The 19,205-nt window shown below is 50.8% G+C and overlaps 1 protein-coding gene across 8 annotated transcripts in view; it reads right to left on the bottom strand.

Annotated features, from left to right (window-relative positions):
* Window positions 1–409: 409 nt before the first annotated feature.
* Window positions 410–19,205, bottom strand: part of TCF3 (transcription factor 3) — a 100,684-nt gene continuing 81,888 nt past the window's right edge. For 3 of the 8 annotated variants that reach the window (XM_036752483.1, XM_036752467.1, XM_036752475.1), the window contains exons 14-20: window positions 16,098–16,171; window positions 15,410–15,592; window positions 14,820–14,943; window positions 13,572–13,719; window positions 12,734–12,972; window positions 6,796–6,940; window positions 410–990 (exon numbers count right to left, since the gene is read on the bottom strand). In XM_036752483.1, coding sequence (XP_036608378.1) covers window positions 6,798–6,940; window positions 12,734–12,972; window positions 13,572–13,719; window positions 14,820–14,943; window positions 15,410–15,592; window positions 16,098–16,171 — 911 coding nt within the window. In that variant the 3' untranslated portion in view covers window positions 410–990; window positions 6,796–6,797. Of the gene's footprint in view, window positions 991–6,795; window positions 6,941–9,231; window positions 9,459–12,733; window positions 12,973–13,571; window positions 13,720–14,819; window positions 14,944–15,409; window positions 15,593–16,097; window positions 16,172–19,205 lie in introns of all 8 variants that reach the window. The other 5 variants (XM_036752523.1, XM_036752497.1, XM_036752490.1 and 2 more) reach the window with 3 other exon arrangements.

Genomic DNA, 19,205 nt, shown 5'->3' on the forward strand with positions numbered 1-19,205 from the left:
CCTACACCAAGAAACCAGGGAATGGGGAACCTCAGGAAGCTCAGCCTCTGGGAATCCAGGGGAGGGAGCAAGGAGAAGTGCTCCCTCTGCCCAATTCCTCCCAATCCGAGGTGGCTCAGAGCAACAAGGTATGTTCAGTCCATGAACTCTATATGGAAGATCTATGTAAGACATAGGGAACACAAGACTTGGACAGCTGGGGTGGGTGGGGAGGGGGAGCAGAAGGGAGCCTTGGAACAGATTTAAAAAATAACAACACAAGAAAAAGTCCCCTAAATAAAACCACTAAAAAAAAAAATCAAGCCCAAACAGAAAAAAAAAAAAACAAGATGAAACCGAGAAACACCCACATGGCTCCATTCACACTGAGCGGCTTCCCGAGGAGTCAACCTTGCTTTTTAACCCAGTCTCTTTTTAATACAACTTTTAATAATCTGGTTGATCGTAGAGAGGCAACATTTAACTATAGAAACAGCAGCAGAAAAGCATGGGACACAAGACTTTTTTTTTATACAAAAAAATTTGTTGCTTACAAAACATACGCAAAAGAAGCTTTAAAAAAAAATCCCAAAGTTATCGCTATTTTCTTCTACATAAAAAATCTCGTAACTAATGTTCTTTTATTCTCCTTTAAAAAAAAACAGCAAACAGAAATATTAGGCTTAGGCACAATTTGCTGCTGGCTGTCTGTGAACAAGCCAAGTTTAACACAGCGTCTCCCCTTCTTAACTGAATGATATGTATTGACTCTTCCATTCTTTATACTTAAGGCAATTTTTTGACGAAGTGTTTATTTTCTTTCCTTCTTTCCTTTTCCCCCCTTTCTTTAGAAAAAAACAAAAACAAAAACCAAAAACCAAAACCAAAACATTGCTCCTTACGGCGTGTGCCAGGGTCTCCCATCTTGGGGGCAGGCGTCGGTGGGAGGAGGGCCAGGATTTTCCACTTTAGGAAGATGGGCGAGTCACAAGGCTTCCTGGGGTGGCGGACCTAAGAGACAAAGAAAGGGCCAAAGAGTTCGGTGAGATGGAAAGGTTGGCAAGTCAGAACAACCAAGTAACAGCATTGGGAAGGTCTTTACAACGTGGAATTTCAGAGCTGAGAAGGACCTTAGGACACAGAATGTCAGAAGTGAAGGCTGACAGGCCATCCTGTTGTACTCAGCCCCAGTCAGACCACATTTGGAGAACGGCATTCAGATCTGGAGGCTGTCGTTTAGAAAGGGCAGTGATAAGCTGGAGGGAGCCCAGAGGAGGGCAACCAGAATGGTCTTAGGATCACAGATTTAGACTTTGCAGAGACTTGAGAAGCAGGCTAGTCCAAGGTCCTGATTTTACAGATACGGTAGAGGTGATGAAGAACCTTGACTGCAGGGTTGTATGAAAATCAAAGAAAGGAACTCGGGGGATGGTGTGTGTGAGGATGGTGTTCATTCTCAAGAGAAGACTCTAAGGAAACATGGTACCCATGTATTGGGAGGGCTGCACGTGGAGGGAATGTCCTAAGGAGCAGAGAACCAAGGCCAATCTAGGCTCTCCACATATGGAATGTTGGACCCCCTTGGGAGGTCTACAAGCCAAGGCTGGTTGCCACTTGTCAAGATTGTTGCAGAGAAGGTCTCTTAGTAAGGCACAGCTAGATGATCTCAGAGGTTCCCCCCAACCCTGTAGTTCTGGGATCCTTGAGAATGCAGAATGTCAGGGTGGGGAAGGGCCTAAGAGGAAGTAAGGCCAGCGCTATATTCAGAGTTGGAACACTTGGGTTCAAACCTCAATTTGCAACCCTTACTAGCTGTGTGACTTTGGGCAAATTATTTAACCTCTCTGGGTCTCAGTTTCCTCATGTATAAAACTGGTGGGGGGTGGGGAGAGAGTGAGGGACTAGAAAACCTTTGGGAGCCCTTCTAGCTTTAGAGCCTTGGAGATAGATGTACAAGTGAGCCCAGAGGCCCTGCACGTGAATGGGTACTGGACCCCACTGGAGAAACTCAGCAACTGGCATTTCTGGACTATGTTTTGCACAACATAATAGCTCCCGTGCCACATTTCCATTTCCTTTTTGTACTCTGGCTCACCTAACCTAACCCTCTTGGCTCTGAACTTTAGTGCGGGGCCTCTGGGGGTGGTCAGAGGGTGGGGCTAACCTCTCCTCCCAGAGAATGATTAAGGAGTGCAGGATGACAGCTGCCCCAGGGGATAGGGATGGTAGGGATGGAGGTGGGTGTATTGAGACAGAGATGGCTTTGCTTTGGCCCCAGACCAAGAGCTGGCTGTGTCATGGGCAAGGGGTACAAAGGGCCCAGCAGGTTTCAATTGCCCAACCTCTGCTGGGCTTGACTCTGACAACTGTGAGGTCATGAATTCAGACCAGAGAGGGAAGAGAGAAGGTGGCTGTGTGGGAGTGGGGGCTTGTGAATATGAGTGCATATGTGCATGCGCAGACGTTTGGTTCAATAAGAAAAACTTCCTAATAAGAGAGGGTGCCCAAAAGTAAAATGGTCTGGGCTGAGGGGCAGCAAACTGACTGTCACTGAAGACCAAGTGGTGGTGGCACAATCACCTGTCTTACACATTATAGAGGTGGCCAGGTGGTGCAGTGGACAGACCTCTCTGGACCTGGAGTCAGGAAGACCTGAGTTCAAATGTGACCTTGGACACTCTCGAGTTGTGCCACCCTGGACAAGCCACTTAACTCGTCCACCTCAATTTCCTCAACGATAGAAGAAAACTATAAAAACTGTAAAAATAAATAGGACCTTTACTTCCTGGGACTGCTGTGAGGATAAAGTGAAATAATGTTTGTAAAGGGCTTTGCAAACCTTCAAGCACTACAGAAGTTGTTGTTTCTTATTAGGAGATGATCCACGCTCCTCCGGTACAGGCTGGCCCAGATGTTTAAAGAGGCTTCTGATTCTCAGATTCTGTGGTGAAGGGGATCCACCTGCCCTAGTGCCCCAGCCTCTATGGATGACTGTTCTGGGATTGTAACATCTAGATCTGCAGGGACCTTTACAAATCATCCATATTCTACAGATAAGGAAAGTCAGTGGTCTGGGATGGTGGAGTATCGGGGTGGCCTCTGAAGCCCCCAGGCAGTACGCTTCAATTCAAACCCCAGAACTTGGGACTCTGGACTCGGGCATCCTTCTACCACACCAGACTGTCCTGTCCACTTTTTCAGGGGAGGAAAAAAGCTGGAAGATCTGGGTCCAGCCTGGAATGTCCTGACCATGTAATTTTGAGGAAGTCATCTCTCTCTAAACCTCAGTCCCCCTTCTCTAAAACGGGGTCAGTACAGTGGTTCAGTATATAGAGCGCCAGGCCTGGAGTCAGGAAGACCCGAGTTCAAATCCATTCTCAGACACTTACTGGCTGTGTGACCCTGGGCAAGTCCCTTAATCCTGTTTGCCTCATTTTCCTCATCTGTAAAGTGAGCTGGAAAAGAGAATGGCAAACCACTCCGGTATCTTTGCCAAGAAGATCCCACATGGGGTCAAGAAGAGTCAGACACAACTGCAAACAACTACACAACAACTATTCATCATTACATCTACCCTCACTAAGGCTACATTGGCATGGATGGAACAGAAGGAGCCCTGAGCTTGAGTCTTGGCTCTGGTATTTAATAGATGGGAGTCCATGTGGATTCCTTTATCTCCCGAGCCTCTATTTTAAATGCAGATTAGAAAACTTGTACCTCCCTCCTAGGAGAGCCGCAGGGGGGGAGGGGAAGAGGAGTATGTAAAGTGGAAAATGCTCCAGATACGGGGTTACCCTCATTGTTGTGCAGGGTCAGACACAGCTCAGCCCAGTTCAGTAGATGGGTTCTAGTATTTACGGACTCAATTATAAATTGAACTCATCTCCTGTTACTCAATCCACAGGAGAGAAGACGGACAGCCTCCCAAGGGTGGAGTCTCAAGAGTCATTTTGGGGGTGGCAAGCAAACGGCCGTGAATTATGAGGAGAAAATTTGGGGGCTCTGAAGGAGGGGGAGGCCAGCAGGTATCTGTCGTTTCATCTAGCAGCTGACCAAACAAACAAGCTGTACCATCCCGGCGGGAGGAAGAGACACACCCCAGCTGGAGCTGCAGGCTGTTGCTCTAAGGGGCTGGGTGCCTTCTACATACCACAAGGATGTGTAAGGCCCAGGTGCTTTCTGGGGCCATGTTTTTAAATGATGGTGTGCTATCTCTTACCACATACAGACAATCCTCAATTATCTGCAGGGGGTGGGTAGATACAGATAATCCCGAATACTCAAGGATCTAAAGTAATGGTCTGGGTAAGGCAATTTAAGCTCACAGAATGTCAGTTCTAGAAGGGCTTTGAGAGGTTATCCAGTCCAGCCCTTTCATTTTACTGATAGGGAAACTGAGGCTGAGAAAGGGTAAGTGGCTTGCTCAGGGCATTAAGTGCAACGCTCCTTCTAACACACCATCGCGGGCTCCAGAAGCCCATTAGTCATCAATAAAGGGCCAGAACAAAATAAGAGCAAAGAAAGTCAGGTTTTGGATACAAGGCAAGTTTCTTGGGGACTGGGACTACCACCCTCCTGTCTTTCTCTCCTCAGCACTCATGCCCGTTACACAGCAGGCACTTAATAAGTGCAGCCTGTTGATTACACTCCTTCACCTCAGTCTCAGGAATGACTGAACATAAGTTAATCTTTACTGGATGGCACGGAAATCACATTAATAATAACAGGGAGTGTTTATATGGCGTTTTCAAAACATTATGTCACCTGATCCTCACGATACCCCTGGAAGGCAGATGCTATTACTGTCAATCTTTTACAGACGAGTAAACTGAGGTAGACAGACCTTAAGCAACTTGTTCAGGGCCACCTAGCTAGGTAAGTATCTGACATCAGATTTGAACTCAGGTCTTCCCGATTCCAGGCCCAGCACTATCCACTGGGCCACCTCACTCTCAATTTCAGTTACCATTCAGGGTTATAACAACCACAACCACTACCACCACCACCACCACCACAACCACCACCACTACTTAATATCATACATTCTTCTGCCTCCCAGCTCAGACTGTTATCAGTTTAACAACTTCTCGCATAGTTCCCCCATACCTCCTTTCTCAATTGACTGTGGGCTTGGTAACAAGACAACCCAACTGGTTACATCTCTATATAAGGTAGAATAAATATGTCCCCGAACAAAGATCTGGTTTTCTCTTGCGAGTGTCTGCACTTTGGTGCATGGCCTTACGCCCACTATTTTGGCTCCCCACAAGGATTTCCAGTGGGTTACCAGATATGAGAAGTCACCAGATGAATGAAACATTAGTTTATTACTCATAATTAGGGAAACCAATATAAAAAGGATAAGGTTTGGGCGGGGGGGAGGGGGGCTAGGAGGCCCTCCAAGCTGACTTCAAAGTCTTCACCCAAATAGATGACTATGGTTTGCTCGACTCGACCCCAAGAGCTTTGCCGTCCACACGCCTCATTTTTCTTAGAATCAGATAGAGACATCATACCTTTCCTGATCTGACAAAGCTGTATTTGAAAATGTACGAAGCGCTTTACTTGCATTATTTCATCATAGCCTCACAAGCAGCCTGGAAGTGGGCAAGACTGGTATTCTTACTGTCAGCACCAAAAGTGAGACTGGAACTTGGCCTTTCCTGACTTTAAAGCAGCCACATGATCACATTCTCTATTGCAACGAGGCTGTCCTGCTCCTGCTGAGAGCAAGACAAAGCTGCTCCAAGGTAGGGCTGGCTGAGTGAGGCCTTCTAGGACAGGACTCACAAAGGGGTCCAAGCAAAATCACAGAATCCAAGTTGAAAGCAACCCCAGAGTCTAAGTCCAACCTGCCACTCAACAAGCCTCTCTTACACCATCACACTCTCCACACCTCGACCAACAGTCACCCAGCCCCTACTTGAAGACCCCCAATAAGGGCCAGGGAATCCACGACTTCCTGACGCAGTCCATTCTCCTCTTGGATAACTTGGACTGTTAGGAAGTTTTCCCTAATGTCAAGCCTAAATTTGCCTTAAAAAAAAAAAATCTACATTGCTCCTGGTTCTAATCCTTCTTTATCCTGACTGCCCTTCAGATACTGGAAAGACAGTCCCCATGCGTCCTGAATCCTCTCCTCTCTATTTTAAACACTCTCACTTCTTTCCAATGATCCCCACGTAACCTATACTCAAGGTCTTTCACCATGCTGGTTACCCTCTTATGGACACTGCAGCCATTAATGTCCTAAAATGTAGTGAACATGGTATTACAGATGTGGTCTTGTGGGCAGGACAGAGGTCAGTGGGACCATCACTTCCCTATTCCTAATATCTCTTAACGCAACCCGAGATGGTATGAGCTTTTGGGGCGTATCCCCGCACATCTGGGCATGTGCATGCATGCATACATATACACCACACACAAGCATACATACTACGTATGTCATGTAGGCACATACACACACAACAATAAATCACACCATGCTTTTGGTCCACTCAAACTCATTTCCAGCCTGCCATGTCACTCCCTTCTGGTACCCAAGAAGTTGATTTTTTGCACCCGAGACGCTTTCCATTCATCCCTATCAAATCACAGCTCAATAGATTTGGTTCAGTGCTCCAGCCTTTCGGGGAGCCTGACCCTGGCACCTAGAGAGACCACTCTGAAATAAGCAGATGCACTACTAAAAGATGGTTAACTCTAAAGTGGACAAGCTCCACAGCCAACTGTAGAACATCTCCAAACAATGTAGGAAGCTCAAGACATGAGACTAGGCCCAGCTGGTTTCAGGAGAGAGGGCAGGTGCTATACCTTTACATGTGTCCAACGGGGTTATGACCATCGCCCAGGCCCGGATGACCAGCTGAAAGTGTCATCTGAGGATCACCGACCACTCCGGACACTTTCTCTTCTTCTCGACGCTTCAAGCAGGCAGCTTTGGGGTTCAGATTGCGCTCTGTTGAGACAGGGGAGCAAGAACACAGACCCAATGGGGAGATGCCTGAGGAAGCAGTAGGGAGTTAAGAGTTTGGCAGGAAGGCCAAGACTGACAAGCGGATGAGAAAATGAGAAGAGGACAGAGTAAGCTAGAGATGAGGTGGGGCTGGGGGCTGTGCCTCCAAATGAAGAGGGAAGGTAGGCAGCAAGGAAGGGGCCCCGAAAGAATTTCTTCTTTGGGCTATTCCCTCTGGGGGAGGGGCTCCCTCCCTCCCATCTAAAACATCTCCCGTTCCCCCACAACGGCCTAGCTCACTCTGCCCCAGGGGGAGTTAACCTTGGCGGAGAAGGAGATAGAAGTGATTTCTGTGCCAAGAAATCATCATCTAGAGTGGGGCCCTCAGAGATCATTGAGTCTGTCTCACTTTAGACAAGGCCACCGAGGCCCTGAAGACCTCCAAGGAGCAAAGGGCAGATGTGGGATTGAAACCCAGGTCCTCTAACTCCAGAACCAATGGTCTCTCCACTGTATCATGTGGCATGGCCTGGCCAACAAGCATTTAAGTGCCTACTATGTGCCAGGCACTGTGCTATGTACCCTGGTGAAATCACAAGGTCTGAGGAGAATGCTACTATCCCCTCTGAGCCAGTCCACCATCCAGTCTGAGAAAGGTAAACGTTCTGCGGTTAGCTGTTCTGCTTGGACCCCACCAGGAGCAAGGTTTTCACATTTGGGAAGGCCAGGGAAGCTGGAATGCGTCCAGGGGACGGGGGTCCAGAGGGTGAACGAAATGAAGCCTAGCCTATAGGTGAAGAAAGTGGGGCCGTTTAGTCTGGGGAAGACAAAATTTAGGAAGGATGTTCAAATTCACTTCAGCTCAGCCTCCATTACTGTGTTAAGACATCACAAACCAGGTACTTATGGAGTGACAAAGGGAAAAAAAGCCATCCCTGACCTCAGGGAGTTTACATTTCTACTGGGCAGGAATACAAACATAAGACATACATGGAGAGAGAAGGGGACAGAGCCCCCTGTCCAGAGTGCTTCTGGACTGTCTGTGTAGAAGGGAGAGCGAAGTGAAAGGCAGACAGGGAATCAGAGGAGGTTTCTTGGAGGAGGGAGCTCCAGGAAGAGACAGGAAATGAAGGAAGACTGACGTACGAAGACCAGGAGGGAGCACCTCTGGCTACAGGGATGGATGGCCTGCAAGAAAGCACAGAGGGGCGAGGGCCTTCAGGGCTTATCAAGGCAATTCCCTCATTCTGCAGATGGGAAGACTTACAGGGAGGCCAGAGAGAGAGTTAGTATTAACCCAGTTTGTCTAGAATACAGAGTTGTCCACAAAGTGAATTACTGGACGTAAAGCTTGGAAAATCACGGAGGCCTCACGTTTGTATTTGGTCCCAGATGCCATAAGAAGCTCCCAAAGTTTTGTGAGCAGGAGGAGAAAGAACATTTAAACCCATGCCTTAGAAAGATGTTGCTAGATCTCACACCTTGGCATCTAGGCTCTGGCCCCGTTACTTTTCCCGGAATCGGACCCTCCACCTCCTGACTCTGGACATTTTCAGCTCATGCCTGGAATTTTCTCCCTCCTGCCTTTCCTCAAATCTTGGCTAAAGTTCCACCTTCTGCAAGACTCCCCCTTAATGCCGGTGGTTTCCCTCTGCTGATCTGCCCGTTGTTTCTCCCATTAGACGTGAGTTCTGAGAGAACAGAGAGACTGTCTTTCTGTCTTTGTAGTTCTGACATGTGGCACGGTGCCCGGCACACAGGAGTTGTTTAATAAATGTCTGAATGACAAGAAGGGACGGTGACACAATTAACAGAAACAGGAGAGTCTGGGCAGGGTGGAAGGATAAGGGGTACGGGAGTGAGGTCGAGGAGAGAGAGAAGAAAATAATTTCAATATTTTGACACTCAATCTGGGCTCCCACCAGCATCAGCCAGATAAAGATGTCCAAGCTTGAGGCTGGAGTTGAGAAGAAAGAACGGGGCTGGCCAGAGAGATCTGAGTCACTGAGGAAGGGTGTTAACTGAGACGAGGGAGCAAATGAGATCATGAGGGGAAGGGGGGAGAAAGAGAAGAGGAAGAAGGCTCAGGATGGAGCCTTGGGGGATGCCCGTGCTTAGCAGGCTAGAGATGGATGATGGACCAGTGCCTGAAAGGGAATGCCCGCACACACATGCACGCACACGTACACGCACACCCTGATACACAGACACGGGCGCACACAGACAGGCAGGTAAGTGTCTCTGGGCAGGGAGGGCTCCTGGCGGCGAGGGGCGGCACCCGCCTCGTACCGTACCTCGCACTTGCTGTTCAAGGCCCAGGATGACCTGGACGGCTTGCTGAAGGATGATCAGTTTGGTCTGTGCTTTGTCCGATTTTAAGTGCATCTGACACATGCGTCCCAGCTCTTTGAAAGCCTCGTTTATGTCCCGCACGCGCACCCTTTCCCTGGCGTTATTGGCCATCCTCCTCTCCCGGTCCCTCAGATCCTTCTCTTCCAGTGACAGGGCCTCGTCGGTACTGCTGGGTTCACAGCACCACAGGCATTAGTCAGGGAGGGCGGGCTCTCTCTGAGGGGCTGGCTTGGCAGGACGGGATGAGGCATAACAGGACATGGTGGGAGATGGGGCCCAGACTGTTACCATCCCATCTGGTCAGCATCCCTGCCTTGGGGTCAGCTAAGGGGCGGTCAAGACCTTTGGCAAGGACCCGGCTGGGCCGGGCACAGGGCCTGGGAGACTAGAATTGGGCCCGTATAGTAGACTCCCACCTGTAGTTTCAAGGAACAGTGTGTTGGTGTATGTGCATGCCCATAGCCATGTGTACAGCCCACACATGTAATACGGGTGGAAGGTGCTTGTCCCCACGTGAGTGCTTCTGTACATATGAATAAGTGAAGATTTAAACCAGGGTTGGAGCCCACGGCAACGTTAAGGGAGGCAAGAGGCAGGGAGGCTGGCCTCAACTAAGACATGACCCATTTGCATGAACATGGCCAACTCTGAGCCTCTTTCTTCTCAGCTCTAGGTTAACTGAACACGTCTGGCAGAGGCCCACCCTTGGGGGTGCCACCTCCTGAGGGAGACTCAGCTACAGGGATCAAGGGGTGGTGGGTGTGCAGTCTTCTAAACTGACTACTAACTTCCTTTTCCCCTGGACAACTTTTTCCTCCCAGAGCAAAATTCTTGCTACGATTCCCAGTCTCGGCATGGGCTACAGGTCATCTTTCTAACCAAATGGAGTAAAACATGCCTTCTTTGGTGGCTTCATGCCTGGGATAGCACAGCCTTCACAATTTGAAGGTGTGCTATATATGGTGGTGGTGGTGGTAGGGGTCTCTGCCTAGCAGGAAGGTACACTCAACTGGTCTGTCAATGTCAGGGCTTACTCCCTGGCTGCTCTGTGGATCTTAAAAGTGCTAGAGAAGAGGGTATTCTTATCATTATTATTAATACGAATTGCTATAAACTATTGCAGGGTCTGCTTTTTAGCTCACACCGGAGATTATGCAAAGAGGATTCAAATAACAGATCCCAGGACCAGAGATCCTGGGACAGGCACAGAATTGGGAATGCAGAACTGGACATCAGAAATGATGGAGTCAGCCAGTCATGGAACCCCAAATCACAAACCACAGAGCTCATGGAACATGGCCTGCAATCTGTAGGGGGTGCCTCCCAAGATCAACTGGACAGCTCCACACCAGTGGCTGATGGCCATCTACCTGTTCTTATCTGCAAACTGTCCAGGCACACTAACCCCAGGATGCAACACGAAGGAACTTGGGGCCTTCCGAGTCAACCTCCAAACCTGAGAATTGTCTTAAGTGGAGGTATATAATACCTCCTTGGGCCAGCTGGCTCTAGCTTCTGGTAGATGGGGGGGGGAACCCCCATACCTGCCTGCCTCTAGCTGCTAAGATGGGGGTAGGGGATGGCAACGCACTCATGTCCCAGCCAGCACCCTGAGCTCTAACCCTTCCAAATGCCATCTTGGGAAGTAGGCATAAAATAGGACAACAGCAGAAGACCAAAGTGATCACGAATGATGGTGATTTGTCCCGTCTGGATTGGTTCTCTCTCCCCCTCTCCCACCATCCCTTGCTTTGGAGGAGAATTTAGGTTTGGATGCCTGGCCCTCAACTTCGATCCTGCCCCAGCCCGGGCTCCGTCTCCATCAGCAAGTACAAGGTAGGGAGTGGGCCACCGGGGGGTCGGCTGGGGACTGTCTGTGGGAGATTGGAAAGAAATCAACGGGGGGGAAAGGAAAAAGAGTGGGAGAGAGAGAGAGAAGAAGATGAGAGAGAGAGAAGGTGATGAGCAAGGGAGGGGAGGGGATTATCAAACACACATTGCAACAAGACGCAAAATATTACGGAACAAGAGAGGCATGGGTGAAGTCCAAATGCCATGACGGGACAGCGGAGGGCAGGCAGAAGGGAGGGAGGCTCAGGCCCCAGGCCTGACATTCCAATTTGAGCAAAAGTGCTGCAGGGAATAAAGAGTTAATGCGGCAGAAGGGATTTGTTTTTTGCGGGCAGAACCCAAAAGGAGAGGAAGGGGTTAATGAGGAAGCACATAGGTTCCAGACTTGAAAGGCAGGGGAAGACAGACACAGAGAGGTAATTGCTCCAAGAGGTGGCATGGGCATACTAGAAAGAACTCTAGTCCTAGAGTCAAGAGTCCTGGGTTCAAGTCCTAGTTCTCATGCTTACTGAGTGGGTCTGGTCAAGCAATTTCACCTCTGCGCCTCAGTTTCCTCCATCTGTAAAATGGAGATAATGATGCTTGGGAGAGGCAGCAGGGCACAGAGTGGGGGAAAGCCCTCGATTTGGAGTCATAGGACAGAGAGTGTGAAACCTAGTTCTACCCCTTAGTAGCTGGGTGACTCTGAATGGGCCCCTTCCCTGATGTGCACCTCAGTTTTCCCCATTTGTAAAATGGGGGATGGGGAGGGGAATCTTGATGAGATGACTGCTAAGTTTTCTATTATGATCTCTGCTGGAGGCCAGGAGAGGTTGGGGAGGTAGGCTTTAAAACCCAGATGATCCCTATCTTCTGAGTGATAACTCAGGGGAGAAAAGTGGCATCTCCATGACCAGGAATAAGATTTTGGATGGGCTCCCAGAATACATCGACTAGCGGGAAAGAGGCCATCCAGGAAATGACACCTTGTGGTCTGGGCACGAGTCCTGTCTAGATTCTGCTACAGTGTGTGTGCACACGTGCGTGTGTGTGAGATATGTTCCACAGTCTCCACCACGTGACCACCTACCCCAGCAGAAGGAAGCGGAATATCCTTCAGGCCAATCCCAGGGCTCCAGCTGGGGCTGCCCTATCACCAGCTGTCAGAAGCTGGCAAGCCCAGAGCACCCAGGGCTACAGTCTAAGTCCCAAAACATGTGAGGTACGGTTTTAAATTCAGATCGACCACCCCCCGCCCCAGCCATGCCAGCTCCTCTGGGCAGATGTGTGCATGTGAGGGGCCCCAGCTCAGACACTCATCTAAGGTCTCTCACGATGTCAAGGACCTTATTCTAGGCATTCTATCAAGGGTCTGGTGGGGTATGTGTGTAAGACTCAGTGAGGGAGGACAGGGAGAGAAGCAGGGGTGGGAGGGGGAGGGAAAAGAGACGGGAAGCGATGAAGGGGCTGGGGAGGCCCCCGGGGTGGGCCCAGGAGCCGCAAGACAGACAGACAGACAGACAGCCAGACTGACGGACAGACAGACAGACAGCCCACGCCGGCCGGTTCCGTCCCAACGCTGGGCCCCCCCAGCACCGCGGGCCTCTCACTGACCTCGCACTTGCTGTTCCAGGTTCAAAATAACCGACACGGCCTGGTGGAGAATTAGAAGTTTGGTCTGCGGTTTTTCACTGTTAAGGTGGAGTTGGCACATGCGGCCGAGCTCTTTAAAGGCCTCGTTGATGTCGCGGACACGGAGGCGCTCACGGGCGTTATTGGCCACCCGCCTCTCCTTCTCTCTCTCCGCTTTCTGCTCTGGGGGGAGAAGGTCGTCCTCCTCATCCTCATCTTGACTAGGGGGTTCCGAAATGAGAGAACGAGACAGGGAACATTCTCCATGGGTGCCCTTTGGGCTTAGGGCAGGGGACCCCTGGCATCCTGTCCTGGCACCCAGCTTGCTGGGACTCCAAACCCCAGCCCTGTTGTCCTTCCCACCTTCTGAGTGCCTCCTGCCATCTTGCCATGGGAGTGTGTGTGCGTGCACGTGTGTGTGCGTGTGTGTGAGTGTGTATGTATGCATGTGGGGGAAGGCACCAGTACAGATAACCAGGGACACCCATCTGACTTATGGAGGAATGTGTGCATGTGTCTGAGGGCACTGGGCAGGCAGCCAGTGATGCTTGTGTAGGGAAGTAGGGCATAGTGCCCTATATTGCCTCTTCTACCCAGGGCCTGGGGTAGGGCAGAGGGGCCTTGAGGCTGAAGGGAGTCGACACACAGGGTGGGAGGAAGTTAAGACAGGATCCCTCTAACATACTGGCCCTTGGCCCATGGCTGAGCAAGGGCTGGGCCGCCACCCTCCCATGTGGGCTGTGGAACGTAGCTAGGAAGGAAGGGGTGGGGAGGAGGGGCAGGGAAATCAGGCAGAGAGGGATCAACTCCCAGGGGGCACCTTGTTCTAGTCCGGGAGGGCTTCATCTCCTTCTTCTCCTCCTCCGAGTTGTCCGCCACGGATGTGTTCTCTTCATCTTCCTTCTCTTCCCTCTTGATCTCACTAGTTCCTGAAGAAGCGCCGGCTCTCCCCAGCCCCGACGCTAAGCCTGCAGCAGAGGGCAGAGACCCAGTGAGAGACGCTGCTTCCATGTCCTACCCACCTGAGACAACAGCCCGGAGAAGAGAGAGTGCCTCGGACTTGGAAAACTGGCCTGCCAATGCGGATGCCTACGGGCACATATCAATCAGCAAACATTAAGTGTCTACTATGTGCCAGGCAGCTGCTGAGCCCTGAGGACACAAGTGGCAAAAGGCAGTCCCTGTCCTCAAGGGGCTTACAATCTAACAGGGAACAACACCAAGCAAGCTCTCTACAGGAGATAATTAATGAGAATTAAGATTTTTAGCCAGGATTTAAAGGAAGCCAGGGAGATGAGCATCCCGGGCCTGGGGGGCGAGCAGAGAGAACGGCTCCAGGGATGGGGCTATGGAACAGCCAGGAGGCCAGGGCCCCAAACTCCCCAAGTCCTCCCCCTACTCCTCCCTCATCTGAGAACCCCACCTCGTGCTTTACAGAGAAAATCTTCACCCCTCCTTACTCCACCACCCTCCTCCTTTTCTCAGCCAAATTCCACCAAACTGCTCTCTGTGTTCAAAATGCCATCACTTCCTCTCCTCTCTCTCAAACCCTTTGAAACTTGGCTTCTGACTTCCATTTGAATAAAACCGCTCTCTCCAAAGCTGTCAATGATTTCAGAATCGCCAAATCTGACGCCTCTTTCCTCCATCTGGACCACCATTTCCCATCTCTCTACCTTCAGGCTGGTTGTCCCCTACGCCCAGAATGGCCCCCTTCCTCACTTCCATCTCTTGGAATTCCTGGTTTTCTTCAAGAATCAGTTCAAGGTCCACCCACCTTCTGCATGAACCCCTTCCTGGACCCCCGCCCCCCACCTCCCGCCTGGCAGCTACTCATTCCCTCTCTCCCTCCCTAACTCCCTGATATTCACTTAAGTATGTATCCATATGTTCTCTTATATGGACATGTTCTGCTCCCTCCCCCCTCCCCCCAATTCAAGTGGAAGCTCCTTGAAGGCAGGGACCAATTCACATGGTGGTGTTAGCATCTCCAGCTTATTTTTTGGCTTGGGAGACAGAAGGTCTTTCCTCTCCCTTCCCCCACTCTTTCTAGCACCCACGTCCTTACCACTATAGGCATCCTGCTGTCGAGTGAGGTCGGGTAGTGAGCCGGGCTGGGAGGGAAGTGACACATGATTGTGAAGGAGACTGGAGTTGCTGGGGAGGCCATCTTCAGTGTGACTGCTCCCTACCTACAGGGCAGTCAGAGGAATGGGCCCACGAATGTGGTCTCCCTACAACCCCACCCCCTTACCTATGACCAAACACTTTGAGGACCAGGCAAAACCCCCCTCCCCCACCCATTCCATAACAGAGCAAGGGATGAGGACTCAGGACACTTCCCCCACTGTGGGGGAAGGCGTAGGCCCGCTTCTCTGTCCTCCACTTTTCCTAATCTGGGAAGAAGGTTAAAAAAGCCATAGCAGGGCACAGAGGATTAGATGAGAAGATTGGAGTTTGAATCCCAGTGGCCACTGTGCTACATCTCCTCTCTAATAAGGCTTCTCACCGTTGCTTCTTCTATCAAAGGAGGGGGCAAGTCAGATTCTTTATTGTGTGCTTTTCTAGAGGTAATTTCCCTTAGACCCCAGATTCAGGGCATGTCCCCAGCCAGCTCTGGGGTGGGCACCCACCCTGCCTCATCTGGCCCCTGCTCACCAAGCTTGAGTGTCGCCCCACCAGGGGCATGACGGAGGAGGAGAAGGCCTGGCTGAGGGCGCCCACAGTTCCACTGTGCCCTGGCGTGCCCCCAAGAATGCCATGCATGTCTCCCGTCTGCCCCACGGCATGACTCCTCAGCACGTGGATGGCTTCGTCTAAGTGGTCTTCCATCTTGTTTTGCTGTTGGGGGTGAAGAGGAAGAAAAGAGGAGGTGGGATTAGGGTTTTCCCTTTGAACACTGCTGTCCTGCCAAAGCCAGAGAGGGCATTGGGCTGACTGGCCAGTGTGGCTCATGCTTTGTGGCTCTGGGAGAGGGAACCCTATAACCAACCCTCTGGGGGAAGGGGTGTCATTTCCTCAGGCTGTGGAAGGGCAATCCTTCTCCCCCTCCGAGAAGCCAAGAGAACAAAGGAGAAATCCCTTCTGAGGGACTGGCATTCAAAAGGTGGTCCCTCTGTCTTACACTCAAGCGCACCCATCCCCACTTGCCCGGGTACCTCTATACACACAGGCACCGGAGTGGGAGAGGGTCTTTTTCTGTGGACACCAAAGCCAACCCTATTTGGAGGAGAGGCAAAAGGGAGCCCAGGGCAGCCCCTCTGAATTCTCCAGGAGTCTCCCCTGCCAGATGGGCAGACATGTTTGTCCAGGGGATGGGAGAAGAGGAGGAAGCAGGGACACTCACTAAATTGTGAAGAGTTCCTTCGTAGCTGGGAGATAAGGCACCGGGTGCTCCTGGTCGGGGCCACTGGGATGTGCCTGAAACACAAGACTTGGGTTCAACCCCAGACTCTATTGCCGCTAAGCCGTAAGACCCTGGACAAGTCACTTCCAGTCTCTGGGCCTCAGTTTGCTCACCTGTACAATAAGAGGGTTAGATCAGATGATTTTTACAGTTCTCAGCACACTATAAGCACTTAATAAATGCTGTTACGTTAGGTTTTGTTTCTTTTCCATCTATTCACCCAAAGGTCCCTTCTGGCTTTGACCAACAACGTTCTAAAGCCTGACGACCTGCGATGCCGAGGCCCAGCATTTACAACAGGAACGGGCTGATTTGTAGTCTAAGAGTTCTGGGTTTGAAGCCTGGCTCCAACACTTACTAACTTGGCAACAAGGCAGCAAACCACTTCCCCCTCACCAGGCCTGTTTTCTCCTCTGTAAGACGGGGATATCAGCACCTGTGCTACCCAGCCCCAGATCTCCAGGTTTTTTTTGAGGAAAGTGCCTGGTGTTGTAAAACCTGATGGGGTGTAGAATTTCTGATCATTTATCATTATGACCTTGAGACACCTGCAGTGCTGACTCATGCCACAGGGGGGCACCATCCGTCCACACAACAAAATTCTGTGTTGACCAAAAAATTCAGTGCAGCCCAGGGAGTGCTAATGGCAAGTGGGAAGGTTTTTAGGGCACTGGGAGACCTCCCCTTGTATCTCTCTCCTAAAGTCTTCCCCATTTAGGTCTCCTCCAGTTCATCATGGCAAGAATCAAACACCAAAAGCAATACCTCCACTAATAAGATTGGAATGGGCAACAGGAAAAATCTGAAGGGGAGGGAGTGGGGGATTGGGGCACGCGTGCCAAAGCCAACACGGCGTGGGAAATCTGGAGTTAGACCCTGCTCCTGACCCTTTGGCAAAGCACTCAGACCTCTCTGGGACTCAGCTTACCCACTTGTAAAATGAGGGAGTTGGTCTTGCTCCAAGTCCTATGATTCAATGCTAAAACTCAGGACATCAGGCATGGGAGGAAGAAGCATTACTATCCCTTCTGCCGACTTAACCTCATCTCCCTTCAGCCTCCAACCACAGAGCCATCTCAGGGGGCTGTGTGCAGGCAGCCACTTTCCAGGGGGGTATAGGGGAAGAAGGGCAGGAAGTCTGGGAGCAGAGCCTGGCTCCTAGAGGGTCAGAGAAATCAATTCCCCTGCTAGCGCACTCTAAAAGAACTCAGGAAGATAGTGGCCCCACCACCCCAACACTCCCCGTCGGCCAGCAGTTTAGCCTAGAGGGACAGTTCGCTTGGATAGCCATCCAACAGTCTCCCTTATCCCGTCTAGTGGTTCTTGGGGCTACAGGGGAGAGAGCTTCTGGGCCCATTTAGCGAAGTGAGAGTCAGTAAGGCTTGTAGTGAGAGCGGGAGGTGGCCCTGAGATGGCTGGTGGCAACCCCACCTACTAGGGGACCAGAAGTATTTTTAACCTAACTGCCAGGCCTTCCAGAAACCCAGAGATTTCACTTCCCTCTCCCTCCAGCTGATCCTGGGGGGGAGGGGGATGTGAGCAAAGCAGGGGACTGAGTGCACACCTATAAGCTACTTCTATAAAGATATCTGGATGTGTGTGTGGGGGGGTGCAGAGGGGAAGAGAGAGGTAGGAAGGGAAACAGAGGGAAAGGGAGAGGAGAGAAGGGGGGAACAGGAAAGAGGAAGAGGGATGGGGAGGGAGACAAAAGGGAGTGGGGAGCAAGAGAAAGGGGAAGGGGAAAGGGGAGAGAAAAGGAAGAAAGATAGAGAGAGGAGGAGAGAAAGAAAGGAAAGGAAGAGGAGGGCAGGGAGGAGAGAGAGGGAGGGAAGGGAGAAAGGAAGGATGGAGAGAGGAGAAGGGAGAGGGAAAGTGGTCCATTGTTGAAAGCTAGCAACATGACCTAAATGGGCATATGTGTCCATCTGTGCTGCTGGCATGGGAGGGGATGAGCGTGTACATGTATGTTACAGTATGGTAGGTCTGTGCATGAAGACCAGGATGGGTGGCGACATCAAGCAGAAAGCTAGGCCTGGAATCCAGAACTTGGGTCTCATCCCTGTTTTGCTGTTCACTCGCCATGTCCACCTGGACACATCACTCGGCCTCGGCCAGGTTCACTCTCCTGACCCACACACTCCTTTCCTCACCTCCTCCCCACCATGGTCAAGTGATACTCCAGGGCCGTGAGGCTGCAGCAGGGGAGGTAGGTTTGGACGTATGTGCTTTACAGCTGAGTGGTTCACCTGAGGGTGGGATCCCATGTATCCGTGTGTCAGAGAACGTGGCTGTGAGCACAGACAGGCATGCATATGGGAGAGGGAAAGAATGAATTTTTCAAGCACTCATGAAACGTACCAGACGTGTTAAACACCAGGGACACAAATATAAGGGGTAGAAAGGCCCTGATCACAGGAAGCTTACTCTCTAAATGGGCAAGATATTTCATCCAGGGGGATGAGTGGGGACTTTGCTGTGAGGGCCAGAGGCAACAGTATTATGATTCTGACTTGTTTTCAAAGTAAGAAATAAAAAGGAGTGAATGAGTGTGGCAGAGGAAGAGGAGGAAGACACCTGACTAGATACGGTGGGCTCTCACCAACAGGCTACCCCTTCAGGGGGTTGCTCATTCATTACTGGGTATGTATGTGGGGAGGTGTCTATGAGTATAAGGACATTAGATTGTGGTGGTGGGGGGGGTGTACACATGGGGGTTACAGGTGTGAGCTCATCTGTGGATGAGTGAGGTTGTTCATATAGAGATGTCCATGTGTACATGAGGAGATGGGTGTCAGGCCAGGACATCTAGATTCAAACATCTCACTTATCTGATGTGTGACTCTGGGCAAATCACTTAACCCAGGGACTCAGTCTCCTCTTCTGTCAAAATGAGGCTAATACCACTAGCACTACCTACTTCTCCCAGTGTACCTGAAGAACCCTGTAGGTGCTCTAAAAATATGAGCAGAAGTTCTATGTGTGGGGCAGCCAGGTGGCACAGTGAGTAGAATACTGGCCCTGGAGTCAGGAGGACCTGACTTCAAATTC

This window comes from Trichosurus vulpecula, chromosome 1, assembly GCF_011100635.1.
Source record: "Trichosurus vulpecula isolate mTriVul1 chromosome 1, mTriVul1.pri, whole genome shotgun sequence".
Taxonomy (NCBI): Eukaryota; Metazoa; Chordata; class Mammalia; order Diprotodontia; family Phalangeridae; genus Trichosurus; species Trichosurus vulpecula.